Source organism: Pongo abelii, chromosome 20 (genome assembly GCF_028885655.2).
Source record: "Pongo abelii isolate AG06213 chromosome 20, NHGRI_mPonAbe1-v2.0_pri, whole genome shotgun sequence".
In the NCBI taxonomy this organism is placed as follows: Eukaryota; Metazoa; Chordata; class Mammalia; order Primates; family Hominidae; genus Pongo; species Pongo abelii.
This window is the reverse complement of record NC_072005.2, coordinates 109,393-136,046: the sequence shown is the minus strand read 5'-3', so window position 1 is coordinate 136,046 and position 26,654 is coordinate 109,393. Positions and strand designations below refer to the sequence as shown.

The 26,654-nt window shown below is 54.2% G+C and overlaps 1 protein-coding gene across 6 annotated transcripts; it reads left to right on the top strand.

The window, feature by feature from the left end:
• The first annotated feature begins 7,646 nt into the window (after window positions 1–7,646).
• On the top strand, window positions 7,647–24,933 carry SPMAP2 (sperm microtubule associated protein 2). 6 transcript variants are annotated; one of them, XM_002828348.5, is made up of 9 exons: window positions 7,662–8,037; window positions 9,241–9,363; window positions 9,661–9,732; window positions 10,140–10,201; window positions 10,978–11,047; window positions 14,365–14,482; window positions 19,628–19,787; window positions 24,636–24,780; window positions 24,815–24,896. In XM_002828348.5, the coding sequence occupies exons 1-9, from the start codon at window positions 7,730–7,732 to the stop codon at window positions 24,894–24,896; spliced, it is 1,140 nt and encodes a 379-aa protein (XP_002828394.4). In that variant the 5' UTR covers window positions 7,662–7,729. The 6 variants fall into 6 exon arrangements, with proteins under 6 accessions (XP_054394489.2, XP_002828394.4, XP_054394490.2 ...); XM_054538514.2 differs by having other exon boundaries at window positions 7,647–8,037; window positions 24,636–24,933; XM_002828347.5 differs by lacking the exon at window positions 9,661–9,732 and having other exon boundaries at window positions 7,667–8,037.
• The last annotated feature ends 1,721 nt before the right edge of the window (window positions 24,934–26,654 follow it).

Genomic DNA, 26,654 nt, shown 5'->3' with positions numbered 1-26,654 from the left:
TGATACTACTTTTCTTGAAAATTTGCAATTATTTCAAAACAACAACACAAACAAAGCCAGAAAGGCGTGCAAACAAACAGCAGTGAGAACAAAACAAGGTTACTAACCAGCTTCTGTGCTCTGCCCCAGGCTTGAGCCTGCTCTCTCTTTGTTAAAAACCATTGACAGTGCTGGGGACAGTTGAACTTTCATTAGCACCAAGATGCGACTTTCCCTTTGGGGTAGCCAGGACTGGCCCTGAAGGAAAAGGGAACTAATTTCTCATCGCAGTATTTGGTGTTCTGTAGTCTGGGCCTTGTGTTGCTTAAAGGCACCTGGAGGACAGCGCTCTGAGTCCCTTCTCTGGGAAACAGGCTGTGAATTGTGGACAACACCGCGGGTCACTGTGTGAGGGAAGAGCACAGTTGTGCTTGCACCCAGGGGAAAGCCCGGCCCCACCTGTCACCCTCGTCCAGTGACATTTGTGGGATTTCTCCTCAGCCATAACCAAGGCTGTTCTGTTCCTCCCCACCGAACACTGCCAGAGCAGGCCCAGAGGGAGGTGGCAGCGAATGATTTAGGTTCCGCGGGAGCTGACCTGGGTTCGTGCCTGGTGCAATCCCGGGCCAATGCACTGCCTCTCTGAGCTCGTTTTCTCCTTGGTGAAACGAGGGTGGTAATGGGGAAAGCCGCCTCGCACAACAGACTGTGGGGGATCGATCATTCGGTTCGAGAGCTGCTGTTCAGTCCTCGGTCCAGTGTTAATCCCGGCGAGGGGAGACCAACTGCCCTTGACTGCGGCGGCATCTGGTGGTCACATGTGGTATTGCTGCCTCCTCGCCGGGTGCCCGCGGGCCGTCACTCACTCACGAGGCTTACTGAAATTCTCTTCTGCACTTTGGGAGGCCGAGGCGGGCGGATCACTTGAGGACGGGAGTTCGAGACCAGCCTGACTAACATGGAGAAACCCCATCTCTACTAAAAATACAAAATTAGCCAGGCATAGTGGCGCGCACCTGTAATCCCAGCTACTCCAGAGGCTGAAGTAGGAGAAATGCTTGAACCCGAGAGGTGGAGGTTGCGGCGAGCCGAGGTCGCACCACTGCACTCCAGCCTGGGCAATAAGAGCGAAACTCCAGCTCAAAAAAAAAGAAAGAAAGAAAGAAAGAAGTTCTGTTCTGGGTGCTGCTGGAAGTCCAGGCATGAACAAGATAGTCACAGTCTCTACCCTATTGGAGCACATACGCTAATGAGATAAAAAAGACAATAAATATGTAAAAAGGCAACACAGAGCAAGATCATGATACATGCAACTAAGCAAACAAACTCCCCATAGATTTAGGTAGAAAAATGAGGAGGCTCTACTTTAGATGAGGTGATTGGGGAAGGGTTTTTGGAGGAGGTGATATTTAAGGAGAATCTGGAAGGAGTCATGCCCCTGAATTGGGAGGGGGTTACTGGGCCCCAAACTGAGCTGGCGTGTGCAGCAGAAAGGCCTGCGTGGCTATGAGAGCAGGCGTGAGAGAGGGACAGGGGAGGGGACTAGCCTGGGGGGCCTGGGGAGGGGGCCAGGCAGCAGGGGGTCTCCATCCTGAAGTAGAAGTGCTGGGGGCCCACAGCCCCACTTGGGTGGCTCTGACCACTGGGAACAGGAGAAGGGTGTGCTTCCGTTGTGCGTTGCTGCATGACAAGCAGCACGGCCAGCAGTTGACTGCGGGCATTTGTCATTCTTCGTGATTCTGCGTTCTGTGCTAGGACGTGACCTCGCTAGGCAATAGGAACTTTCCAGCTCCATCACAATCTTACACAACTGTTGTGGACCGAAACGTGGTATGCTGCCGAAGCTGTAATAGGTGCTCAGCAGAATCAGCCATGTCTTCCCTCTGTAGGCTTAATTTGGAGTTGTTTCAAAATGAATCTGCCATTTTAGAGACTGGCAAGAGTGAATTTGACTGCGACTTCTTCCCCTTTCTCCTCTCTCTCCTCCTTCCATTTTCTTTTGCAAGGACTTTAGGGGCATAAAATTAGGTGAACCATAATTATTTCCATCCACCCATTCATTTACCCATTCACGATTCAACCATGAGCTCATTACCCAACCGGAGAATAAGAATGTGATCAACCACTTCCTGCCACAGTCCCAGCAACAGGAACACCTCCTACATCTGCTTATCAATCACTACGGTTCTCCTCCACCTCCTACATCTGCTTATCACTAAGGTTCTGCTCCACCTCCTACATCTGCTTATCACTAAGGTTCTGCTCCACCTCCTACATCTGCTTATCACTACGGTTCTGTTCCATTTCCTACATCTGCTTATCACTAAGGTTCTGCTCCACCTCCTACATCTGCTCATCACCACGGTTCTGCTCCACCTCCTACATCTGCTTATCACTAAGGTTCTGCTCCACCTCCTACATCTGCTCATCATCACGATTCTGCTCCACCTCCTACATCTGCTTATCACTAAGGTTCTGCTCCACCTCCTACATCTGCTTATCACGAAGGTTCTGCTCCACCTCCTACATCTGCTCATCACTAAGGTTCTTCTCTACCTCCTACGTCTGCTTATTAATCACTACGGTTCTGTTCCACCTCCTACATCTGCTTATCACTACAGTTCTGCTTTTTTTTTTTTTTTTTTTTTTTGAGAGGAGTCTCACTCTGTCACCCAGGCTGCAGTGCAGTGGCAGGATCTTGGCTCACTGCAAACTCCACCTCCTGGGTTCAAGTGATTCTCCTGCCTCAGCCTCCTAAGTAGCTGAGATTACAGATGCGCGCCACCATGCCCAGCTAAGTTTTTGTATTTTTAGTAGAGATGGGGTTCACCATGTTGGCCAGGATGGTCTCTATCTCTTGGCGTTGTGATCCGCCTGCCTTGGCCTCCCAAAGTGCTGGGATTACAGGCGTGAGTCACCACACCCGGCCAGCACTCATCTATTTTCTTATTGATATATAAGAGCTATTTACTCATGGTGGGTACTAATCAATTATAAATGTGACAAATGCTGCATTCCCATTCGTGACTTCTGTTTCCACTTTTTTGAGGAGTCCTGAACATCAGGCTTAAGTTTAATATGGCCGACTTATTGGTCATGTATGATTAGCACTCTACATGTCTTGTTAAAAAAATTACTCCCTACCTGGAGGGCAAAAGCATGGTCACATTCATTTTTTTCTGTAAGTTTTGAAGTTGTGTTTCAGCTTTCACATCCATACCCACTGAGGGCTGATGTTGTGTGTGGTATGAGGTAGGTGTGACAAGGAATAGTGATCCCCAGCGGTGTCCACATCCTCATCCCTGGAACCTGGTGTGAAAGTGATGATATGGATGGGAGTTACCCAACGCGACAGTCCAGAGACCAGGGAAAAAGCAATCGGATGCGCGCGCCTGCCCAGGCCAGCGCCTGAAACAGCCTGCCGTGATCCTAAAGCCAATTTGACCTCGGAGCTGTGGAAGTGACCTCAGCGAAAAGAAGACACCTTCTGCCCCCACCTCCCTCCCAGTCAGCTCACCAGACGCCTTCTGCCCCCACCTCCCTCCCAGTCGGAGCTCACCAGACGCCTTCTGCCCCCACCTCCCTCCCAGTCAGCTCACCAGACACCTTCTGCCCCTACCTCCCTCCCAGTCAGCTCACCAGACACCTTCTGCCCCTACCTCCCTCCCAGTCAGAGCTCACCAGACGCCTTCTGCCCCCACCTCCCTCCCAGTCAGCTCACCAGCTCCCAAAACTTCCAGTTCTTGTGAGCTTTCTTTCTAAATGATTCGCAACATTGCTGCTTCTAGTAAAAGCCCCAACCTCCTGTTCCCGCTGCAGGTATACCGAAGACCTCCCGGTCTGTGTGCACACCCCAAATTGCAATTCTGTTTTGTTTTGTTTTGTTTTTTTTTTTTTTTTTTTTTTGAGACGGAGTCTCGCTCTTTCGCCCAGGCCGGAGTGCAGTGGCGCTATCTCGGCTCACTGCAAGCTCCGCCTCCCTGCAAGCTCCGCCTCCCGGGTTCACGCCATTCTCCTGCCTCAGCCTCCAGAGTAGCTGGGACTACAGGCGCCCGCCACCGCGCCCAGCTAATTTTTGTATTTTTAGTAGAGACGGGGTTTCACCATGTTAGCCAGGATGGTCTCGATCTCCTGACCTCGTGATCCACCCACCTCGGCCTCCCAGAGTGCTGGGATTACAGGCGTGAGCCACCGTGCCCGGCTGCAATTCTGTTTTTATCTATTTTCCCAAACAAAACGTCTTACGTAAAAATGTGTCTCTATGTGCTCGTTTGACACTGGGAGCACGTTATTTTATGTGGCAAAATGGACTTTGCAGGTGGGACTGGGGTTGCAGACCTGGAGGGTCAGAGCACCCGGCTTATCCAGGCTGACCTTCAATCACCTGTTTCCGTAATAACCAGGCGGGTTTCCCAGCCCTGCTCAGAGATGAGTGCCAATGGAGCATCCACGTGAGGGGGCTTGACTGGCCGTTGCTGGCTTTGAAAATGGAGCGAGGGGCCAGGACCGAGAAGAGCGGTGGCCTCTGGGTGCTGGGAAGGGCCCTCAGCTGACACACGCAGCAACACTGGGAAGGGCCCCCAGCTGACACACGCAGCAATGCTGGGAAGGGCCCCCGGCTGACACACGCAGCAATGCTGGGAAGGGCCCCCGGCTGACACACGCAGCAATGCTGGGAAGGGCCCCCGGCTGACACACGCAGCAATGCTGGGAAGGGCCCCCGGCTGACACACGCAGCAATGCTGGGAAGGGCCCCCGGCTGACACATGCAGCAATGCTGGGAAGGGCCCCCGGCTGACACACACAGCAAGAACACAGATCTCAGTCCTATGAACACAAGGCACTGAACTCTGTGGCCACCAAATGAGCAGGAGACGGGCCTTCCCCTGAAGGCTGCAGGAGCCAGCCCTGCTCACACCGTGACTTGAGTCCAGTGAGATCCATGCTGGGCTTCTGAGCCCAGGATGGCCAGGTAATTGCTCAGTGTTGCTGGAGCCTCTGCTTGTGATATGTGTTAAGGCAGCCACAGCAGAGAGGAACACAGTAGGGACCTGGTTTATTTGCTGCCAGGCAGACGCCCCAGGTCCGGGCAGTCAGAACCCCACACATCCCACAGCCCGGTCCCCGTCCCCCTCTATTTTCTGCTCAAAGCAACATCACACGACATTCAGAAATCATGCACTTCCTTGGTTGTGAACGTCTTGCTTTTCCACAGGATTTTGAAGCAGACACGGACCCTCCAACTCTCCCCCGAGTGTGGGCAGAGTTCTGCTGTCCCTGCCTGCTCCTGAGCTCCTCTGGCTCCTGCTGTAGAGACCTCCAGCCCTGACTCCACCGAGAAGGTGCCAGGTGCAGCTCCTTCAGCCGCGTGGCCCTGGGAGCTTCCCCATGACCCTGGAGTGCTCATCTGCCTCTCCTCTCCACAACGGGCTGCCGTGAGGGCTAAACGCCCTGCAGCCTGGGTGCTGCCTGCGTGCTGCGAGCTGGAGGTTGCCAGATCCCCAACCGCGCCTCACTGGAGTAGGTTTAGGGAGCGGCCTGGGTGCTGCCTGCGTGCTGCGAGCTGGAGGTTGCCAGATCCCCAACCGCGCCTCACTGGAGTAGGTTTAGGGAGCGGCCTGGGTGCTGCGAGCTGGAGGTTGCCAGATCCCCAACCGCGCCTCACTGGAGTAGGTTTAGGGAGCAGCCTGGGTGCTGCCTGGGTGCTGCGAGCTGGAGGTTGCCAGATCCCCAACCGCGCCTCACTGGAGTAGGTTTAGGGAGCGGCCTGGGTGCTGCCTGCGTGCTGCGAGCTGGAGGTTGCCAGATCCCCAACCGCGCCTCACTGGAGTAGGTTTAGGGAGCGGCCTGGGTGCTGCGAGCTGGAGGTTGCCAGATCCCCAACCGCGCCTCACTGGAGTAGGTTTAGGGAGCAGCCTGGGTGCTGCCTGGGTGCTGCGAGCTGGAGGTTGCCAGATCCCCAACCGCGCCTCACTGGAGTAGGTTTAGGGAGCAGCCTGGGTGCTGCCTGCGTGCTGCGAGCTGGAGGTTGCCAGATCCCCAACCGCGCCTCACTGGAGTAGGTTTAGGGAGCGGCCTGGGTGCTGCCTGCGTGCTGCAAGCTGGAGGTTGCCAGATCCCCAACCGCGCCTCACTGGAGTAGGTTTAGGGAGCGGCCTGGGTGCTGCCTGCGTGCTGCGAGCTGGAGGTTGCCAGATCCCCAACCGCGCCTCACTGGAGTAGGCTTAGGGAGCGGCCTGGGTGCTGCCTGCGTGCTGCGAGCTGGAGGTTGCCAGATCCCCAACCGCGCCTCACTGGAGTAGGTTTAGGGAGCGGCCTGGGTGCTGCGAGCTGGAGGTTGCCAGATCCTGAACCGCGCATCACTGGAGTTTAGGGAGCAGCCTCGGGGTGCGGCACCCTGCTCTGAACGAGGTCTCCTGGAAACACTGCAGTGGCCACAGGCCCTCCAGCGGCAACAATGCCTAACATCTCTTTGTGAAAGGCACCCGCAGATCTTGATCAGGTTTAACTTAAGAGAGAAAAGTAAATCATAGCGTGCAAGGTGAGGGTTTGGGAGACTTCCGGCCAAGAAAGGGGATTTTCCCATGGCCTCCTGGATGGGACCAGATCCTCCCCAGGGCCTTTCTGCCTGGAGTCCTCCGAGAGACCCCTTTCCCGACAGAGGTGATGGTGAGGCTGCGTCTGGGAGCAGAGCATCAGGGAGATGGGATGGGAGCTGGAGAGGGCTTTGCGGATGGGCTGGGAGCTGGAGAGGGCTTTGTGTGTGTCGATGAACTGGGTCTCTTGCGTGCTGAGTGGTCACCATGCCCAGAGGCCGGCCCCACGCTGGTGGCAGGGGTGAGGGACAGAGCAGTCCTCAGGGTGGGCTAGCACTGGGTAGGGGTGGGGGTGGGGGTCCTAGGCCTGGGAGCCCAGAAAAGGGAAGGATGGTCAGGGACTCTCCCTGCATGGGGGACCGACAGGCTTGAGTCTTCAATGATGAGTAGAAAACCACCAAGCACAGAAGGGAGAAAGACTGGGTGGGGGCACAGAGGGGGAGAGGCGGGAGATTCAGCTCCTTTGGTGACCTACGAGAAATTCCTGAAGGCTGCAGCCTGGGGAATACTCCAGTTATAACCATTATTTTGTTGTGAGGATCGGAACAGCCTATTTTGAAGTTACTTCTCATGAGAGGTTGGGGCTGGAAGGGTCTGTATCACTTAGGGTGTAGTTTTAGCTGCTAAGAATTGGAAACCAAGCCAAAACGACTTAGTACTAAGGAAACTTACTGTTTCAAGTAACAAGAAGCCTGGACACAGAGTGGATTCCAAGGCTGCTAAGTTCAGAGGCTCGACCACCGCATCAAAGGCCCAGCTTTCAGTTCATCTGCCCTCAGATGGCCGGCCTCATGGTAACAGGAAGGCTGCCTGGGCTCTGGACATTACAGACGGGCCCAACAGGGACAGGAACAGGAGACGCGGTCTCTTCCTTGTGTCTCCTTTTGAGAGACGGAAGCCATAGCTAGATGCCCCTGCGGGTTCCCCTCAGGTCTCCTTCCTAAGCCAATCCTGGGAGGTCCTGAGTGAGCCGTGACCACCAGGACTGAGTCCTGATCCCAGCACAAGCCCAGGTGACCAGCAATGGAGACAGCGCACAGGTTAGAATGTGGACTGTGGGGAACGTGGCAGACACTCTCCTGTTGCCACGGCCACCACAGACACATTTGGGTGCTGAGGGAGTGAGGCCGCGGGGGCTGGGAAGGGACTGGTGCATGGGGGACAGCAGGCGAAGGTCACTCGGGAACCAGCCCAGCTCCGAGGCTGCGGGCAGGTCGGAAAGGGAGCAGGACGGCGACCCCCGTGGCCTCCAGAGCTCTGTGTACGAGAGCCGGCGGGTCACAGACCCCGAACGCCAGGACCTGGACAATGCAGAGCTGGGACCAGAAGACCCAGAAGCGGAGCTTCCCCCCGAGGAGGTGGCCGGGGAGGAGTTCCCGGAGACCCTGGATCCCAAAGAGGCACTTTCCGAGTTGGAGAGAGTCCTGGACAAGGACTTAGAAGAGGACATTCCTGAAATCGGGTGGGCACCGGGGAACCGGCCTGACTGGGCGCGGTGGGGGGAGGGCAGCAGGCCCCTGGGCGTGCGAAAGGGTCGTTCCCGGCCACTGGCCTGGCTCGCTGCTCCTGGCCCTGCTGAGTCAGCCTAGGTGTGGGCCTGGTCAGTTGGCGGCCAGCGCCCCTCACTGGGCCCTGAGGCAGACACCAGCAGACACTCCCCTATCAGGTGGCAGGAGGTGGAGTAAACAGCGCTGAGTTTGGAGTTAGGCAGACTGAGTTCAGGTGCCCAGAGTTCAGAATTTAGCGAGTGATGGCCTCAAGTCAGACAGAGAGAACAAGAAATGGGAAAAAAAAGCCTCCCAACTCAAAAGTTGAAACCATTCTAAGCACCACACATGGCTAAAAGTTTTAAATGGTCGAGAGGAACACGTTCCGGGTGAACTAACGCTTCAGCGAATCAGCACTGGGGGCGGCGATTTTGGGCAAGTTGCCGGAGTGTCCCCAGGAAGGCGTGCACTCTGCATACCTCTGGGACTCGGCTCCTGTCCTCCCTGCAGCGTGGTCCCTGCACACGCCCAACCTGCCCCCTTCTCACCGTGTCTCCGTGCCGCCCAGGGAGGTTTGCCACCCAAGAACACAGCGGCGGCCCTGTCCTCTCGGGGCTGTGCCAACCTGCAGAGAAAACAGCCGGGGTGTGGGGGATTCCGGGGAGAACGTGGCAGCCAAAGCTGCGTCAAGCAAGGACAGGGCAGATGTCCTGGCATTTGGCATCTTCACCTGCTGCCTGTTTCCCTCCCACAGTCTGTGAGCTTTCTGGGAGGCAGGAGCTGCTCTCTTTAGAGGGTGGTTGCCCCTCTGGGACCTGGCATACAGTAGGTACTTGATAAATGTCTGTGAGATGAGTAAACATTACCTTAGTACTCACCAAAACAGCCCCACCAGGTGGGAGCTGGTCTCACCTCCAATTCACAGAGGAGGAAGCTGAGGACCGGGGGAGACAGGTGACCTGGACGGGTCTTCCACCCAGCGAGCAGTGGAGCTGCGGTTGGTCCAGGCCTTCGTGGTGCCAAAGTCCTCCCTCAGAGACCCCTCGAGGGAAAGGAGAGGCGGGTGGGCAGGGTGAGTGCAGACAAAAGGCACTTGAGCAAGACCCACGCTTCTCTGGGCTCCCAAACGCATTGGGGTGGGAAAGCAGCTCCAACTTCAACATGGAATTCTCCCAAAGCCGGCTGTCCATCAGCCAGAAGCTCCCCAGCACCACCATGGCCAAAGCAAGGAAGAGGAGGCGGCGGAGGAGGCTCATGGAGCTGGCAGAGCCCAAGATAAACTGGCAAGTCCTGAAAGACAGGTGAGGACACGCCAGACCACGGCCTCATAGCGGCAGCGCGGGGGGCTTTCTCTGCACCCTTCGCAGGCTCCTCCTGTCCCCACTGCTCGGCTCCCCTCCCCCAGCTGCTACCACATCCAACAAACTTAGGGTAGATGGGGTTGGCCAGTTAAGGAGGCGGCCGGACACCGGGAGTGGCTAGGGAACTGTGGCCCTCGGTGGCCCTCTGGGCGGTGGCCAAAGGAGAGTGAGGAGTTTGGGATCAAACGGCAGACCCAGGGCAAAAGGCAGTGGGGCTCGGACCCTGTCTCCTTGCAGGAAGGGATGCTGTGGTAAGGGCTATGCCTGGATTTCCCCATGTAAGATGACCTTACACTTCTGTCTCTGCTGGTAAGTCCAGGGCTGTCTCCGCCATCTGCCTATGCTGGGCGACACGTGTCAGGTTCCAGGGGACCCCTTCACTCCAGCCACCCTCCTCTCTCCAGGAAGGAGGATCAGGGAGGGCTCCTCAGATGTGGGGCTCTCCACCCTTGTGACCTGGGTCTGCTCCCAGGGGATGGCCCTGGGCCCTCTTCTTAGCTATGCTTCTCCCCCAGCTACCTTCTTCTCTGGACATCAGCCTTGCTCACAACAATCCACGCGTCCCACTGGCCCCCTCACTGTCCTTCTCTGGCCTAACCCCTCTCCCAGCAACTCCACATCCCCCTCAGCCACCCTCCTGGCAGAGACCCAGGCTTGTTTCCGGGCAGGGCCAGGGCTCTCTGCCTCCCTTGCCCTGAGCCGCCCGCTTATTCCAGGCCCTCTGTGTACTGGACCGAGCGGTTCCTTGAGGACACCACCCTCACCATCACAGTGCCCGGTAGGTGGAGCCTGTGCCTGCTGAGACCCCTGCCCCCGGCTGCCAGCCTCCAGGGAACCTGCCCCGCCCCATCCAGATACTTCTGGCCTCCCTTGCCCCATCTCCTCGGAGCCTCTGTCCTCCCCACTGGAGTCTGTCCTCTGAGGAGCCAGAGCTGAGACTGGTCCTGGGGGTGAGGGGTGTGGGGAACACTCTCCAGGATAGGGCCAAATCGGGGCAAGAATTTACAAAAAGACCCTTTGCTTTCCCTTCCACAATGATTTCCATGCTTTTCTTGAGAGGAATTTGGTATTGAGGTATCATAAATACCTTCAAATGAGACACTTCGAGAGTTCCCCATAGAGGAGAATAAACAGTCCAGTTCTCTCCTGCGCTGTACCTGACTTTAGACCCTCACCCACAGTCATCACTAGGCCCCTGGAAACCCCAGGCTTGTACGAACTTCAGAACAAAACCCATTTTCCCAGCCTGTGGGTCGCTGGATCTGTATTGAGCCCCGTTGAGGAGCCATGGTGCTGAGCTGCTGTTCCAACCCTGCCACTCCCATCCGGTGTCCGAGAAAGGACCTTCAAGCCTCTGAGCCCACTGTCCCTAAATCAGGGACAGCAAGTCTTCTCTCTGCAGGGTGTCTGGCCCCCAGTTGTCTCTGCCCACAGTTCTTCCAATTCAGCCTCCTGCCCAAGCTCATGAAAAGCTGAATTCCACATGCAGAAGCCCCTGGGAACCGCAGGGTGTATACACTGGGGTTCACTGACTCCGTTTCCCATTTTGCATAGCGGTGTCCCGCCGAGTGGAGGAACTGTCTCGGCCCAAGAGATTCTACCTGGAATATTACAACAACAACAGGTGGGGGAAGGAGAGCTGGGTGGGTACTCGGAGGGCGGAGTTTGGCAAAAATGCCTTATTCTCCCCTGACAGGATGCAGCGTGGGAAAGGGTCCAGGTCCCAGCCCCAGACAGTCGGTGTTCAGACGGGGCTGGCCTGCTTCCCAGCCCACATCCCCAGCAGGCTGCTTGGCTGCTTGCAACCGCATTGCCAGCTGTGGAATGCTGGTGGTGGAGGGCACCCGTGAAAGGGGATTTGCACAGTGCCTGACACAGTGCGTGCTCAGATGTTATCACCATTGTGACTGTATTTTGTTTATTCAAAAAAGGTAGACATTGTAAGACACATTAGTATTTTATGTACAAAATTCTTTCTTACCACTTATAGCCCCTGTGCTTGTTAAAAGTGATCTTTAGTTACTTAGACACAACATATAATTACCCATCTTTATGCAGGGTATGAAGGAAAGCACAGCTGAAGGAGACAGCGGAAGTGTGTCCAACTGTTTTGAACCACTTCTGACACAGAGGCGTTGATGTGGGTGTTGCACACTCTGTTCTCACGCCTGTGTGCACTTTTTAACGCCAAATCATATTGTAACCTGAAGACAATTTAAACTTTAATTAAACTTAACTCCTGTAGAAGCAGCGGTGCAGAGCACGTGAACAGCTACATCTGAGCACACGCAGATGCAGCCAGATGTAGCCATGACATTTCCGCCATCTGGCTGGCAGCACTCGTAAGCTGCATCCCAGCCTCAGACCTGTTCAATGTGGAGACCCTGCCTTAGAATCGATGAAATGCGGCTTTATTTCTGGGCAGAGGCATAGCTGAGACCTGATTTTAGAAGGCACAGCCCCGGGAGCTCAGCTGTCCTTCGCTTTCCCCAGCTTTGCATGGCAACCTCAGGACAAACACTTTCATCCCTTGGGTCCAAGTGCTCACCCCAGGCTCTTGATGATGGAAGTGTGTAGAGAAGGCCTGGGAGGAGCTGCCATCCCAGAAGGGAATGGAGAAGGCCTGGACCTGAGGGTAGACGTTGCACATTGAGCAGACACAACCCTGGGAGATGGTAGCTCTGTACTTGAGAACTCTTAGAAATTCTTTATGAATCCCTGTTTGGAGCCGCTTTCAAAACCCACCACTCTCCCAGGCTCTCTTAACCCCAGAAACAGAGGAGCTGGGAAAGACACACACACACACACCTCCCAGGCTCTCTTAACCCCAGAAACAGAGGAGCTGGGAAAGACACACACACACACACACACACACGGAAAGACACACACACACACACAGGGAGACACACACACACACAGGGAAAGAGACACACACACACACAGAGAAAGAGACACACACACAGAAGGAAAGAGACACACACACAGGGAAAGAGACACACACACACACGGAAAGAGACACACACACACACAGGGAAAGAGACACACACACACAGGGAAAGAGACACACACACACACAGGGAAAGAGACACACACACACACAGAGAAAGAGACACACACACACAGGGAAAGAGACACACACACACAGGGAAAGAGACACACACACAGGGAAAGAGACACACACACACACACAGAGAAAGAGACACACACACACAGGGAAAGAGACACACACACACACACGGAAAGAGACACACACACACACAGAGAAAGAGACACACACACACAGGGAAAGAGACACACACACACACACACGGAAAGAGACACACACACACACAGAGAAAGAGACACACACACACAGGGAAAGAGACACACACACACACGGAAAGAGACACACACACACACAGAGAAAGAGACACACACACACAGGGAAAGAGACACACACACAGGGAAAGAGACACACACACACACACAGAGAAAGAGACACACACACACAGGGAAAGAGACACACACACACACACGGAAAGAGACACACACACACACAGAGAAAGAGACACACACACACAGGGAAAGAGACACACACACACAGGGAAAGAGACACACACACAGGGAAAGAGACACACACACACACACAGAGAAAGAGACACACACACACAGGGAAAGAGACACACACACACACACGGAAAGAGACACACACACACACAGAGAAAGAGACACACACACACAGGGAAAGAGACACACACACACACACACGGAAAGAGACACACACACACACAGAGAAAGAGACACACACACACAGGGAAAGAGACACACACACACACGGAAAGAGACACACACACACACAGAGAAAGAGACACACACACACAGGGAAAGAGACACACACACAGGGAAAGAGACACACACACACACACAGAGAAAGAGACACACACACACAGGGAAAGAGACACACACACACACACGGAAAGAGACACACACACACACAGAGAAAGAGACACACACACACACACACACGGAAAGAGACACACACACACACAGAGAAAGAGACACACACACACAGGGAAAGAGACACACACACAGGGAAAGAGACACACACACACACACAGAGAAAGAGACACACACACACAGGGAAAGAGACACACACACACACACGGAAAGAGACACACACACACACAGAGAAAGAGACACACACACACACACACACGGAAAGAGACACACACACACAGAGAAAGAGACACACACACACAGGGAAAGAGACACACACACACACAGAGAAAGAGACACACACACACAGGGAAAGAGACACACACACAGGGAAAGAGACACACACACACACACGGAAAGAGACACACACACACACACGGAAAGAGACACACACACACACAGGGAAAGAGACACACACACACACACGGAAAGAGACACACACACACAGGGAAAGAGACACACACACACACACGGAAAGAGACACACACACACACACGGAAAGAGACACACACACACACAGGGAAAGAGACACACACACACACACGGAAAGAGACACACACACACAGGGAAAGAGACACACACACACAGGGAAAGAGACACACACACAGGGAAAGAGACACACACACACACACAGAGAAAGAGACACACACACACAGGGAAAGAGACACACACACACACACGGAAAGAGACACACACACACACACGGAAAGAGACACACACACACACAGGGAAAGAGACACACACACACACACGGAAAGAGACACACACACACACACGGAAAGAGACACACACACACACAGGGAAAGAGACACACACACACACACGGAAAGAGACACACACACACACACGGAAAGAGACACACACACACACAGGGAAAGAGACACACACACACACACGGAAAGAGACACACACACACACACCCTCTTCCCCGCCGAGCTGCTGGTCTAAAATGGGGACCTCCCCCAGGACGACTCCTGTCTGGCCCATTCCTCGGTCCTCCCTGGAATACAGAGCGTCGAGTCGCCTGAAGGAACTGGCCGCCCCGAAGATTCGTAATAACTTCTGGAGCATGCCCATGTCTGAGGTGGGTGCCCCGTGCCCCCCGCGACTCACCCCCGCCAGGCGGGCCGGGACCCGGCAGAGAAAGAGGCTTTGCCTTTGGGAGTCGGGGAGGAGGACAAGCGGCACAGGGCGGCTGCCTTTGTCTGGGAGCAGCTTTATTTTGATCCCTCGCTGTCTTCAGAGCTGCCCAGGGGTCATCCTTCCCTGCGCGTCAGCCCGGGGTGGATCCCAAAGCTTCCAGCTCACACTCAGGAATGAGAACAGTCTTATCTCAGGTGTTCAGAAAGCTCCCCTCTCTCGCCCAGCTCAGGCCGGACACCTGGCCGCCGGCAACCACTGACCTCGCTCGACGCCTGTACCTTTTGCTTTTCCGAAAGTCTGAACCCCGCAGCCTGCGGACTTGGCCCGGCTTCTGCCGCCCCCCGCCCTGCATCTGAGACTCTTGCGCGCGTCGGTAGTTTATTCCTTGTCATCGCCGGTTCACTTCCACAATTTGCCGATCCAGGCACCCACTGAAGGGTATTTGGGTGGCTTCCAGTTTAGGACTGTTACAATAAAACTGCTGTGAATAGGCCGGGCGCGGTGGCTACGCCTGGAATCCCAGCACTTTGGGAGGCCGAGGCGGGCGGATCACGAGGTCAGGAGATCGAGACCATCCTGGCTAACACGGTGAAACCCCGTCTCTACTAAAAATACAAAAAAAACATTAGCCGGGGGTGATGGCAGGCGCCTGTAGTCCCAGCTACTCTGGAGGCTGAGGCAGGAGAATCCCTTGAACCCGGGAGGCGGAGCTTGCAGTGAGCACAGGTCGCGCCATTGCACTCCAGCCTGGGCGACAGAGCGAGACTCCGTCTCAAACAAACAAAAAAAAACTGCTGTGAGTATCTGTATACAGCTTTTTGTGGAGGTGTAAGTTTCCATATCTCCAGGGTAATACCCAGAATTGGAATTTCTCAGTTACTGGGTATATCTAACTTTTAAGAAACTGACCAACGGTTGTCCAGTGACGGCGCCATCTTGCATTCTCCTGGCGGGGATTGAGCTCAGGCGCGCCCCGTCCTGGCCGCCATCTTGCATTCTCTGACGGGTGATTGAGCTCAGTCTCTCCCCGTCCTGGCCGCCATCTTGCATTCTCCAGGTGGGGATTGAGCCCGGGCGCGCCCCATCATGGCCGCCATCTTGCATTCTCTGGACACGGATTGCGCTGAGGCACTCCCCATCCTGGCCGACATCTTGCATTCTCTGGGCGGGTAGGGGGAGCTCGGGCGCTCCCCATCCTGGCCGACATCTTGCATTCTTTGGGCGGGAAGTGGGAGCTCAGACTCTCCCGGTTGTCAGGCCTCTGAGCCCAAGCCAAGCCATCGCATCCCCTGTGACTTGCACGTATATATCCAGATGGCCTGAAGTAACTGAAGATCCACAAAAGTAAAAATAGCCTTAACTGATGACATTCCACCATTGTGATTTGTTTCTGCCCCACCCTCACTGATCAATGTACTTTGTAATCTCCCCCACCCTTAAGAAGGTTCTTTGTAATTGTCCTCACCCTTAAGAATGTATTTTGTGAGATCCACCCCTGCCCGCAAAACATTGCTCTTAACTTCACCGCCTATCCCAAAACCTATAAGAACTAATAGGTTAGTTCCACCACCCTTTGCTGAGTCTCTTTTCGGACTCAGCCTGCCTGCACCCAGGTGATTAAAAGCTTTTATTGCTCACACAAAGCCTGTTTAGTGGTCTCTTCACATGGACGTGCATGAAACCCACTCTGGCCACCATCTTGCATTCTCTGAGTGGAGAGTGGGAGCTCAGGCGCACCCCATCCTAGTCACCATCTTGTGTTCTCCGGGTGGGGAGTGGGAGCTCAGGCGCTCCCCATCGTGGCCACCATCTTGCATTCTCCGGGTGGGGAGTGGGAAGTCAGGCGCCCCATCCTGGACGCCATCTTGCGTTCTCCAGGCGGGGAGAAGGAGCTCAGGCTTTTCTCCATCTTGGCTGCCATCTTGCATTCTCCAGGTGGGTAATAAGCTGAGGCGATCCCCTTCCTGGTTTCCATCTTGCATTCCGTGGGAGGGGAGTGAGCTCTGCCGTGCCCCATCATGGCCGCCATCTTGCATTCTCCAGGCCGGGAGAGAGAGCTCAGGTGCGCCCCATCCTGGCTGCCATCTTGCATTCTCCGAGCAGGGAGTGGAAGCTCAGGTCTTCCCTATCCTGGCCACCATCTTGTGTTCTCCAAGCCGGGAATGAGCTGAGGCACGCCCCATCCTGGCCGCCATCTTGCATTCTTCAGGTGGGGGAGTGGGAGCTCAGGGGCTTACCATCCTGGCCACCATCTTGCCTTCTCCGGGTGGGGAGTGGGAAGTTAGGCGCCCCATCGTGGCCACCATCTTGCGTTCTCCGGTCGGGGAGAGGGAGCTCAGGCTCTCCACATCTTGGCCGCCATCTTGCATTCTCCAAGTGGGGAATGAGCTGAGGCGATCCCCTTCCTGGTTGCCATCTTGCATTCTCTGGGAGGGGAGTGAGCTCTGGCGTGCCCCATCCTGGCCGCCATCTTGCATTCTGCAAGCGGGGAGTGGAAGCTCAGGCCCTCCCCATCCTGGCCGCCATCTTGTGTTCTCCAAGCGGGGAATGAGCTGAGGTGCCCCCATCGTGGCCACCATCTTGTGTTCTTCAGGCGGGGAGTGCACTGAGGCGCCTCCCATCCTGGCCGCCATCTTGCATTCTCCGAGCGGGGAGTGGAAGCCCAGGCGCGCCCTAGCTTGGCCGCCATCTTGCATTCTCCCAGTGGGAAGAGTGAGCTCAGGCGCGCCCCATCCTGGCCGCCATCTTGCATTTTCCGAGCGGGGAGTGGAAGACCAGGCGCACCCTAGCTTGGCCGCCATCTTGCATTCTCCCAGTGGGAAGAGTGAGCTGAGGCGCTCCCCATCCTGGCCGCCATCTTGCATTCTCCGAGCGGGGAGTGGAAGCTCAGGCGCGCCCTAGCTTGGCCGCCATCTTGCATTCTCCCAGTGGGAAGAGTGAGCTCAGGCGCTCCCCATCCTGGCCGCCATCTTGCATTTTCCGAGCGGGGAGTGGAAGCTCAGGCGCTCCCCATTGGGGCCAGCACTCGGTGGTGGTGCCCGCTTGCTTGTTTGTTGGTTTGTTCATCTGATTTTTCCTAAACGTTTTGGCCGTTTTTCGCGTGGCATTAACTTCTATTTCCCTCACTGTGTGTGGTCACATCTGTGGTGGTTTCTCAGACCCCACTTGGGAAGTTTAAAGTGACACCGTCACTCCCATAAAACCTCAATAGGAATTTCTAACAGACAAGGACATTTTAAAACACGATCCCAGTAACACTGATCACACTAAAAAGTGAACAGTGGTTCCGTGATACCAACATGTGCAGTCCATGTTCCCTTTCCCACTTGTGTGGAGAACGGCTTTCTGCGGTTGGTTTGGATGAATCAGGGCCTGCCCCCCCAGGACTGGGGCTCCTTGAAAGCAGGACTGAAATGGAGTCGCTGCACCTCAGCAGCCCGGCCTGAGCTGTGTGCATGGAGGCCTCAGGGCTGGGGGGAAGAGAAGAGGCCGGAGGGAGGCGGGGAAAGAGAAGACGGATCACTGAGTGGGAGCTTAAATTGTAAACACCGCGATATCTTTGCTGAGAGATGTGTCTGTGATTTTTATGGGGGAGCAATTTCAAGAAGAAAGGGACTGAAATTTCACAGTGACCTTTGGGGATGGTTTCATTTCATCCTCTGCCTCCACGCAGGCTCCAGACAGAGTTAGGACCAGCCAACAATCACAGACTCTCAGGTAAGGCTCCAAGAATGGATGGACAGGAGCATCTAGTTAGGCGTGGGTCGGACACCTCCACTTCCCTTTTAAGGAAGAAAACATTTCAGCGGCTGCCCTCCTTCCTTCCCTCCCTCCCTCCCCAGAGGCATCAGGAATGGCCAGTTCCTCTTACAGCAAAGCATAAGTGGGAGACGTGTGAAGCGGTCCTTTGCCTACTCCTTAGTTATTTTGCAGGCGGACTCCTACACACGTGTACGGGAGCCAGCCTGGTGAAGGGGAACAGAATGCCTATGAGGCGAGGGGAGGGAAGCCAGCTCCAGTTTAAGGGTGTCCGAGTGCCGCCCAGTACTAAGTCTCTGTGTAGGCTGGTGCAAAGTATCAAAGAACACACTTTCAGTGGACTATGGGTTTTCTGGAAAATGCCAAGAATGTGTGTGTAGATGGGGTCTTGCTATGTTGCCCAGGCTGGTCTTGAACTCACGTGATCCTGCCACCTCGACCCCCCAAAGCACTGCCACTGTGCCGGCCACTGCTGAGAATTGATTTGGGGAGCAAGAATGCCAAGTTTCTGGGTGAGACATCTGCAAGGTCTCCCACCTCGGCTAGCACTGCCCCACTGCCATCGTTTTCATAACCTGTCCCCTAGGTCGTGTTTCGTGGTGTTCGTGAACATAAATGACTTCTTTCTTGCTTTCCCTCATCACTGTTTTCTAGAGCAATTTGTGCCGATTTATGGAGAAAAAAATGGTCTAACTGCTGGGTTGCCCTCTCTTGAGAATATGCTGCAGTCAGCTTGTGCAGCCCCCAGCGGCCGGGCGCCCGGCTCCTTCGGGGGTGTGTGCGTGGTAACTAAGCTGCAGGGAACATCCCTGCACCCACTTCCTCGGGTCAGGTGCAGGAGTCCCTGTATGTGGCAGTTACCAAGCCTGCGCGTGTTCATCTGAACCTAGTGGACGAATTGCTCCCTGAACTGCCTGTACTAATTTACTCTCCTTCCAGTCATGCATGAGAGTCTCTCACCAGGGCTTGATAATGTCAGACTTTTTCATCGTTGCCAAATTTGTGAGCATGGAGTGATAGTTTGTTGTTTTAATTTACATTTGCCAACAATTGTTGATATTACATTGGTCAAAAGACAGGATTATTGACCATTTAGGGTTCGTCTCTTGTATCATTTGCTCCGCCCTTTTGGGGTTTTTTTGGTTGTTGATTTGGAGGAGCTCTTTATACATGATAGTTACTAATCCTTTCATGAATACATTGCAAACCAACTTCTTCCCAGTCTGTCTTGTGTCTTTTAGTGTTGCTCCTGGAGTCCTTTTGCTCCAGGGCCCACGAGGCATCATGGACTGTTTCACGTAATCTTTCTCTCTATTTCTCTTTCCAGGTGTCCCAGGTATCCAGGGCAGCCCAAATGGCAGTCCCCAGCTCACGGATCCTCCAGTTGTCAAAGCCGAAGGCCCCAGCCACCCTGTTGGAAGAGTGGGACCCCATGCCAAAACCCAAGCCACATGTGTCAGACTATAACCGCCTCCTTCACTTGGCCAGTAAGTAGGTGCCTCAGGCTAGGCGTTTCCTGATGTCCTGTCCAAATCCCAGGGGACACCTTATACCTCTGCCTAGAGCGGGCAGAGGGAAGCTCTTCCCCATGAAAGAGAAGCAGAAATCACAGGGACGTGTGGTCCGGAAGCAGAGGGTGTTGTTTGAGAGGGTTTTCTAGCAGGAAAAAAAGGTGTAGAAGAGAAAATCAGGGTGCAGAGCAGGGGCCAGAGAGCCACGCTAAGGAACAAAGGCAGCTTTAAAATGGGTGTTGGCCTGACTCCATTCCTGTCCTTTAAAACAAATTGAATAACCACTTTCCTCAACGACAGGGGTAATGTGTGCGAACTGCCAGAGAAGTTGCTTGGCCATTTAGGTTTACTCTTCTATATCGTTTCCCCAGGTTCCTGCTGCCTGGTGTTTTGGGGTTGTAGATTGGGAGCAGCTCTTTATGTAAGATGGTTATTAATCCCTTGTTGAACACATTGCACGATAACTTCTTCCCAGTCTGTGTCTTGTCTTTTAACTTCGCTTATGGGGCCTTTTCTTTGTTTATTCATTCATTCTTTCATGCATTCCCTTGATATTTGTGAAATGATGAGTGAAATGAATGGAAAGAGATGAGTGCTGATGCAGCACTGCCTTACACTGTCCTGCACACACTCGTGCTCACCACACACACACACGGTGAGTATAAACATCGATACACTGGTACATGCACGCACTCATGCTCACCACACACACACACAGTAAATATAAACATCCATACACTGGTACACGCACGCACTCACGCTCACCACAAACACAGTGAATATAAACATTGATACACTGGTACATGCACACTCGCGCTTACCACACACACGGTGAGTATAAACGTCGATACACTGGTACATGCACGCACTCACGCTCACCACATACACGGTGAATATAAACATTGATACACTGGTACGTGCACACACTCGCCCTTACCACACACACACAGTGAGTATAAACATCCATACACTGGTACATGCATGTACTCATGCTCACCACAAACACGGTGAGTATAAACATCGATACACTGGTACACTCACCCACTCACGCTCACCACACACACGGTGAATATGAACATCCATACACTGGTACATGCATGCACACACTCATGCTCACCACACACACACGTGGTGAGTATAAACATCCATACACTGGTACACGCACGCATGTATACATCCATCCATGTTTCAAATGTACATACAAATATATATCCGTGTGTGCATGTGTTTGTGCGTGTGCATGCGTGTGTGAGAGAATGACGGAGGGTTGAGGCTTCCACCCACTCATAGTTGGGACCACCTTTTTTTTTGAGACAGAGTCTTGCTCTGTCGCCCAGGCTGGAGTGCAGTGGCGAGATCTTGGCTCACTGCAACCTCTACCTCCCGGGTTCAAGCAATTCTCCTGCTCCAGCCTCCCAAGTAGCTGGGACTACAGGAGCCTGCCATCACTCCTGGCTAATATTTGTATTTTTAGTAGAGACAGGGTTTCACCATGTTGGCCAGACTGATCTTGAATTCCTGACCTCATGATCCACCCACCTCGGCCTCCCAAAATGCTGGGATTACAGGCATGAGCCACCATTCCTGGCCAGGAAGCAGCATTTTTAAAACGTGAAGCAGACGAGCAAATGAAGTGCACTGAACTATGTGGGGTTAGAGGGAGAGTGTGGCTGTTTCTCTGTGTGTGCTCACGCTTCCTATGTGGTGGGGGTAGAGCGAGTGTGTGGCTGTTTCTCTGTGTGTGCTCACACTTGTTATGTGGTGGGAATAAGAGCGAGTGTGTGGCTGTGCTGTTTCTCTGTGTGTGCTCACACTTGCTATGTGGGCTCAGTTGCTGCTGCTAGGGAATGCTGGAAACTCAACAGAGTTTCAAAGCCCAGATGCCTACTAAATTCTCACAGAGGAGTTCAAAGGAGGCTAGGTTCTGGGCACGGTTCTTCCAGCCCCCTTAGGGTCACCAAGTCCCCACTGCTTGGCCCCCTTACCCTGCACAAGGGCATCTGCCAGGCAGAGCTCGCATCCACCCAGAAGGTGCAGAAGAGACAATTAGCGTGCGGAGCAGGGGCCAGAGAAGCACTCACACCTGCACCAGTGTATGGATGTTTATATTCACGACGTGTGTGTGTGGTGAGCGCGGGTGCATGCAGGATGGTCTAAGGCAGTGCTGCATCTGCAGTTTCCATTCAGATGGCCTTGCCCAGCCATGTGCCACGTGGGGTTCTGCCTGTCTAGTGGAAGAGACTCCACGCTCTTTTCCCCAGGAGCCTCTTCACAGAGCCAGGGCTGGTCTGCCAAGAAGTGGGTAGCCCTTATTCATTTGCACAGAGGTTCCACGCAAAGAGGGATTTGGAAAGAAGATGGGAGCTTCCCCAGAAATCAAAGGCCCTGAAGCCCTGAGAGACAAGGTAGAGGACAGCCCCGGCTGCTATGCCAGACGTGGTGGCCACCTTTCTTCCTAGTCTCCAAGCAGTCTGCTGCAGCTCCCTGCTATAAAGGAAGGGGTGGGGGAGAGATGGTGAGAAGGGGTACCAGGAGGAGGGGGCCACGCGTGCCTGAGGGACAGCCACCAGGGAGCAAGACATGACACCAGCCAGGGGGAGGAGATGCCTCCTGCCCAGACCCACTTACCACCATGACATGAGCAGCTGGAGAAGGGGGTGAACCAGGGTCACCTGGGTTGGCAGCAGAGTGAGGAGACTTGAGCTGTCTTGGCTGTGGCCCTCTGAGTCCCCCTTTCAGGTACCTGTGGCCATTTTTTTTTTTTTTTAGAGATAGGGTCTTGCTGTGTTGCTCAGTCTGGCCTCAAAACTCTAGGGCTCAGGTGATCCTCCTGCCTCTGCCTCCAAAAGTGCTGGAATGACAGGCATGTGCCATTGAGCCTGGCTGCCAGTGGCCATTTGAAATATTTTTTCTTTTCTTTTTTTTTTTTGAGACAGAGTCTCGCTCTGTCACCCAGGCTGGAGTGCACCGGCGCGATCTCAGCTCACTGCAAGCTCCGCCTCCCGGGTTCACGCCATTCTCCTGCCTCAGCCTCCTGAGTAGCTGGGACTACAGGCAGCCGCCACCACGCCCAGCTAATTTTTTTTTGTATTTTTAGTAGAGACGGGGTTTCACCGTGTTAGCCAGGATGGTCTTGATCTCCCGACCTCGTGATCTGCCCGCTTTGGCCTCCCAAAGTGCTGGGATTACAGGCATGAGTCACTGCGCCCGGCCGAAATATTTTTTCTTTATAATTCACCCTGTTTTTAAGTGTAGATTTCATAGCTCGATGTGGCAGTGCATGACTGTAACCCCAGCTACTTGGGAGGCTGAGGTGGGAGGATTGCTGGAACCCAGAAGTTCAAGTCAGGTGGAGGCTGCAGTGAGCTATGATTGTGCTCCAGCCTGGGAAACACAGCAAGACCCTGCCTCAAAATAAAATAAAATGGGGCCGGGCGCAGTGGCTCACGCCTGTAATCCCAGTACTTTGGGAGGCCGAGGCAGGCAGATTGCCTGAAGTCAGGAGTTCGAGACCAGCCTGGCCAACATGGGGAAACCCTGTCTCTACTAAAAATACAAAAAATTAGCCAGGCGTGGTGGCAGGCGCCTGTAGCCCCAGCTACTCGGGAGGCTGAGGCAGGAGAATCGCTTGAACCCGGGGAGCGGAGGTTACAGTGAGCCATGGTCATGCCACTGCACTCCAGCCTGGGCGACAGACTTTGTCTCAAAATAAAATAAAATAATAAAGTAAAATAAAATGATAAAATGAAATAAAATAAAAAATAGGCCAGGCACAGTGGCTCACGCCTGTAATCCCAGCCCTTTGGGAGGCTGAGGCGGGCGGATTGCCTGAGGTCAGGAGTTCAAGACCAACCTGGCCAACATGGTGAAACCCCGTCTCTACTAAAAATAGAAAGATTAGCTGGCTGTGGTGGTGCACATCTGTAGTCCCAGCTACTCAGGAGGCTGAGGCAGGAGAATTGCTTGAATCTGGGAGGCGGAGGTTGCAGTGAGCCGAGATCATGCCATTGCACTCCAGCCTGGGCGACAGAACAAGACTCTGTCTCAAAATAAATAAATAAATAAATAAAAATAAAAAATATGTTTCAGTGGCTTTTAGTACAGTCACGGGGTTATGCAACCACCACCACAGTCAATTTCAGAACCTTTTTATGCCTTCAGAGGGTAGCCCTGTCCCCATCAGCTGTCACTTCCCATTCCCATCTCCCAGCCCCTGGCACCCACACGTTCACTTCCAGACTCTGGATTGGCCTGTCCTGGACATTCGTATAAATGGAGTCACACACTGTGTGTCCTTTCGTGTCTCTGGCCTCTTGCAGAACGTGCTGTCCTCAAGGCTCAGCCACGCTGTAGCCGGTGCTAGAGCCTCGTTCCTTTTCTTGGCTGAGTCGTATTCCACTCTCTGAGTGGACTACATTTTCATTCTCCATTTCTCTGCTGATGAGCAGGCCATTTGAATGTGGGAGCTTTTTTTTTTTTTTTTTAGATGGAGTCTTGCTCTGTTGCCCAGGCTGGAGTGCAGTGGCACGATCTGGGCTCACTGCAACTTCTGCCTCCCAAGTTCAAGCCATCCTCATGCTTCAACCTCCCGAGTAGCTGGGACTACAGAGACGCACCACCACGCTCGGCTAATTTTTGTATTTTTAGTAGAGACGAGGTTTCATCATGTTGGCCAGGCTGGTCTCTAACTCCTGACCTCAGGTGATCTGCCTGCCTCAGCCTTCCACAGTGCTGGGATTCCAGGTGTGAGCTCCCATGCCCAGCCTGAATGTGGAGCTTTGAGGTTTGAGCTTCAGTGCTGTCCTCCTCTTCTGCCCCCACTAGGGCCCAAAGCTCAGTCGGACAAGTGCGTTCCTGACCGAGATCCTCGCTGGGAGGTGCTGGATGTCACCAAGAAGGTGGTGGCCAGCCCCCGGATCATCTCCCTGGCCAAGCCCAAAGTGCGGAAGGGCCTCAACGAGGGATACAACCCCTATTACATCTCCCCGGCGTCCCTGGTGGCCCAGGCGTCCCCGCGCCTCTATGAGCTTGCCACCCCCAAAAGCATCACCAGAAAAGTGTGATCAGCCCAGGCCTGGCCTCTAAGACCTCCGCTCCCAGTAAACACCCTCAGGCACCCTAACCCTGTGTGTGTGATTATTCTCAGCTTTTTGGCCTGGAGAAGGGAGGGCGGGCTGGAAGGCCAAAAGAAGGATGAGGAGGACAATAATATTTATTTTTGCATCCAACCTGCGACTTGTCCAACTGTTTATTTTCTGAGTCACTTTCATTGACCATCTCGAGCGCCTTCTGAATCTCTTCAGTCCAGACTTGTTCGTCCACTCTTCCTGAGGGCCCACAGGACCGTCGGAGTCGGAACGACAGCCACAGTCAAAGCAGCCGACGTTCCTCCTGAGGGCCCACGGGACCATCAGAGTCGGAACGACAGCCACAGTCAAAGCAGCCGACGTTCCTCCTGAGGGCCCACGGGACCATCAGAGTCGGAACGACAGCCACAGTCAAAGCAGCCGACGTTCCTCCTGAGGGCCCACGGGACCGTCGGAGTCGGAACGACAGCCACAGTCAAAGCAGCCGACTTTCCTCCTGAGGGCCCACGGGACCGTCGGAGTCGGAACGACAGCCACAGTCAAAGCAGCCGACGTTCCTCCTGAGGGCCCACGGGACCGTCGGAGTCGGAACGACAGCCACAGTCAAACCAGCTGACGCTCCTCCTGAGGGCCCACGGGACCATCAGAGTCGGAACGACAGCCACAGTCAAAGCAGTTGACACCTGTTGCACAACTTATGGATCTTTAGAGTGACCTAATGATGGAGGGATTATCATTGTCCTCATTCCACAGACGTGGAGATTGAGGCTCAGATAGGTTAGGAAAAGACCCCCAGTCCCTGCTATGGCCTGAACTACTGTGTCTCCCCCAAATTCATATGTTGTAATTCCCACCCCTCAAGGTGATGGTATTAGGAAGTGAGGCCTTGGGGAGGCGATGAGGTTATGGAGCAGAGCTGTCATGCATGGGATTGGTGTCCTTATAAAAGAGGACCAAGAGATACCTGTGGCCCCTGTCTGCCATGTGAGGACACTGAGAAGCAGGTGGTGTGCAACCAGGAGGACCCCCGTCACCAGCACCTGATCATGCTGGCACCCTGATCTCAGACTTGCAGCCTCCAGGACTGTGGGAAATAACCTTCTATTGTTTCTAACCCACCAGTCTATGGTACTTTGTTACAGCAGGGCAAATGGACAAAGACAGTTCCCATATTAGCATCTGGTCACTGCTGTAACAAACACCCACAAATGGGGTGACTTAAAACACTACACATTTGGGCCGGGCACAGTGGCTCACGCCTGTAATCCCAGCACTTTGGGAGGCTGAGGCGGGCGGATCACTTGAGGTCAGGAGTTCGAGACCTGGCCAACATGGCAAAACCCCATCTCTACTAAAAATGCAAAAATTAATTGGGTGTGGTGGCGCATGCATGTAATCCCAGCTACTCAGGAGGCTGAGACAGGAGACACTCCTGAACCTGGGAGGTTGAGGCTGCAGTGAGCCGAGATCGCCCCACTACACTCTAGCCTGGGCGACAGAGAGAGACTGTAAGACTCTGTCTCAAAAACAACAACAACAACAACAAAAAGCACATTCTCTTATCCTTCTGGAGGCTGGAGTCCAAAGTCGATCTCACTTGGGCTAAAGTCCAAGTATCAGCAGGGCTGCTTCTTCCAGAGGCCCCAGGGGAGAGTCCGTTTCCCACCTTTTCTGGCATCTGGAGGCACTTGCATCCCTGGTGTCGGGTTGCGAGCTGAGGTCTTTCATCTTCAAATCCAGCAGCACAGCCTCTTCT

Excerpts from the sequence above, each read along its gene's own strand:
- SPMAP2 (XM_054538514.2), top strand. The coding sequence starts at position 7,730 with ATGGGGGACAGCAGGCGAAGGTCACTCGGGAACCAGCCCAGCTCCGAG. Across the intron at positions 8,038-9,240 it reads GAGGACATTCCTGAAATCGG|CCGGCTGTCCATCAGCCAGA; the intron begins GTGGGCACCGGG and ends ATTCTCCCAAAG. Across the intron at positions 11,048-14,364 it reads GAATATTACAACAACAACAG|GACGACTCCTGTCTGGCCCA; the intron begins GTGGGGGAAGGA and ends GACCTCCCCCAG.